This window comes from Frankliniella occidentalis, unplaced genomic scaffold (genome assembly GCF_000697945.3).
Source record: "Frankliniella occidentalis isolate FOCC.00 unplaced genomic scaffold, Focc_3.1 Scaffold50, whole genome shotgun sequence".
Lineage (NCBI taxonomy): Eukaryota > Metazoa > Arthropoda > Insecta > Thysanoptera > Thripidae > Frankliniella > Frankliniella occidentalis.
The window spans coordinates 84,662-87,665 of NW_026267180.1; the positions used below are offsets into that span (position 1 = coordinate 84,662).

General features: G+C 48.6%; 1 protein-coding gene across 1 annotated transcript in view; it reads right to left on the minus strand.

The window, feature by feature from the left end:
• LOC113210011 (homeobox protein extradenticle-like) overlaps positions 1–3,004 on the minus strand; it is a gene marked incomplete in the record, with an annotated part of 156,880 nt that overhangs the window by 39,968 nt on the left and 113,908 nt on the right. Inside the window, 1 exon segment of the mRNA XM_052267304.1 lies at positions 508–643. Coding sequence (XP_052123264.1) covers positions 508–643 — 136 coding nt within the window.

Here is a 3,004-nt window from a genome sequence, read left to right on the forward strand (position 1 = left end):
CCTTCCCCCCGGCCACCTCGGCTAATTGCTCGCTTCCAATCTTAATTGCTATTTTTATCGGATTTTCATTTTCAATATCCCCTCCGCCCACCCCGCGCCCGCAGGGCTCACGGCCTTCTTTATAACGCGGGGAGGCCGCAGCGCCGGGCGCCAGCCAGGGCCGCGCAAGGAGCCCAAAGCAGGCCTTAATAGACATCCAAGGAAGGGCGCCGTCCCACTGTCCATTTGGATTTGGGAATCACACTACAAGCAAAAAAGTATATACCGCGCGTGCTATTTCGAGAATGTTTTCATAATTGTTTCGACGACGATCCGATTGAGGTTTGGCCTAGCTTGCTGGGACAGGGTATCACTACATGTTTGTTATAAAGAGATTTCATTAATTAGCACGGAGAATAAGAGGTCCATGAACAGAAACAGCCTTTAAATGTGCGCGCCTTTTCCCGTAAAAGAGAATTTTACGGAACAAAATAAAGTACAAAGAAATTAAAACAAGGAGGTATTTACCTGTGAAACCGTGATGCTGCATTTCCTCGCCAGCTCTTCCTTGGCTTCCTCCGAGGGGTACGGATTGCTGAGGTGTGAATAGAAATACTCGTTGAGGATCTCAGACGCTTGCTTGCTAAAGTTCCGCCTCTTTCTCCTGGAAACAAAGAGAAAACAAAAACGGAAAATGAGAAAAAAGGAACGAGACGGAATACAATCGACGCGAGTGCGGAGAAGGGAAATGAAATAAAACAAAGAAAAATGCAAAATAAAGTAAAACGTGAAAAAAACGCAGACAAAGCAGCGTTCTTTCCTCCAATTACGGTCAGGCCAAGCGGGGCGCATCAAATCGCAATCGCAATCAAAATGCATCGGCGAAGTCGATCGGTTAAACTGTCGATCACGCCTCGCGCCACCCCATCAATAAATAAACCCCTTCATTACAATTGCAAGAAGAACCTCGGCCACAATAACGTAGAAAAGGGGAAAAACAAATAACACGTCACACTGTAAAACAAAGAGCGAGCTTTCTTGCCCGAATAGAGCGACGTATGGGTTCATCATTTTTGCGAAATGACTCAATATGAGACTTCTTCGTAACCGAAAATGTCGCAACGTAAAAACGACTCTAAACGAGCGACGTTTGCGAAAATGACTAAAATTGAAACAAAAAATTTCGCGAAAGCGACTGCTTAAAACTTCCTTCACAGTAGTTAACAGGTTTTGGAAAGGGGTATCGGCCTGAGAGTCTACGCAACAGAGTGGGACAGAGAGAGAGAGAGAGAGAGAGAGAGAGAGAGAGAGAGAGAGAGAGAGAGAGAGGTGGGTGTCCCTCTGTCCCAGAGTCCCACGGTCCTACACAGTCGAACAGGCATTCCAACCACTCAGGAATTTCCTAATAAAACCTGCTGGGGGTGGTGCAGGGGCACGAAAGGACGCGGAGGTCGGGGAGAAAGGGGGGGGGGGGGGGGGGGGCCAGAAGGTGGCGAGGATGGTGAGGAAAAGGGGGGGGGGGGAGGAGAGCCCGTCTGAACGCACAAGCTGTACGAAGCACTGCCGCCACCTGCCGTTTCATTCAGCTAGTTTTTACGCCAGTGTCTTTCCTCCATCACCCGGGGTAAAGCAGCCATGAGGCGCACTTGTGCTCTCATTTTGCATAACCTCGCCAGCTAATTTGTGGATTATACATGCAAAGTGCGCAGCTATACACACTGCCATTTCGTAATCAAAATATAAGAGGGAATGTCGTAAATTTCATTTTCTTCATAAATTCACTTTCATGCTACCAGTATTTTTCTTTGTATCTACAGCGCAGCGATAGAGCCGCTCCTGTGCATGACTTGTGCAGAGGGGATAGTGTAATGAAAGGACAGAAACAAGGTTCGGGAAGAGAGAAGAGGAGCAGGGGGGTGGGGGTGGAGAGAGGGCGGGCGATGCGGGGTAACTTCCCACTCTTCCGCGGTTCTGAATAATGCTCACTCTTTGCAAGTTGAGAGGCGTGTGCCGCGCCCCTCCCTCCTGGCCTCCTCACGACTCCTCCTCCTCCCCCTGTTCCCTTTCACCTTACCCCGAACACCTCTCCGCACAGGAACTTGTAACTCCTACAACAAGCCCCCCCCCTCCCCACCCTCACCTCCACGCTGCCGCGCGAACCATAATAACATAGACCTTCCCCAAAAGTTTTCATTATTAAGTTTTTGAAGACTTTGCCAGGAGTTGTAATATAAGTAGAAGTGATGGGTCGGAAAACAGCGTTAAAAGATATGAACTTTGTCAGGCAGGAAAGCGGCAGCGGCGGAGTGCTCAGGGCGTCCTTGGTGTCGGGGAGGAACAGACAGACGAAGCAAGAGGTGATCCCCATGTACACACTCTACACTGAAAATGCAAGTGTGTGAATGTCGCTCACCTGCAGGTGTGTGAATATAAATTCGTACACTTAAGAGGGATAAAGGTGTGAATTTTTACGTTTACCCCTTTAAGTGTATGAATGGATATTCACACACCTGCGGGTGAGTGATATTCACACACTTGCATTTCCAGTGTACAAATGGAAAAGTGTGATATTCAACGCTGAAAGAAGGGTGCAAAAATGTCAGACCAGGACGGGACCGCTTAGTCATGCATGGAAAAGTGATACAGCCATAAGAGTGTGTGACCCGGTTGTGAGATTCGTTGTCACAGTCACAAACTCTTTTGTGTGATAGCTCTGGCATTGCGTGATGCATTTTGTCACGCACTTTATAAGTAAACATCACACACTTCTGTTAGCGGATCACACAGGGAGATTCGTGTGCAACTTGTCCGGTGACGGGACATCAAACGCAATGCAATGCAATGCTGTTGCCGCAAGGACTGCCGCAGTGTAAAGTAAAGGTCACACTGTGTGCGGTAAATACGAAATGGGGATGGCCGAGACAGAGTAGAGTGGAGAGAGATAAAACAAGACAAACGCCGGAGCGAGATAAGCGAAGGTAAGAGAGACAGAGCGTAAGAGGAAGAGACCGGGGGCGGGGGGTTG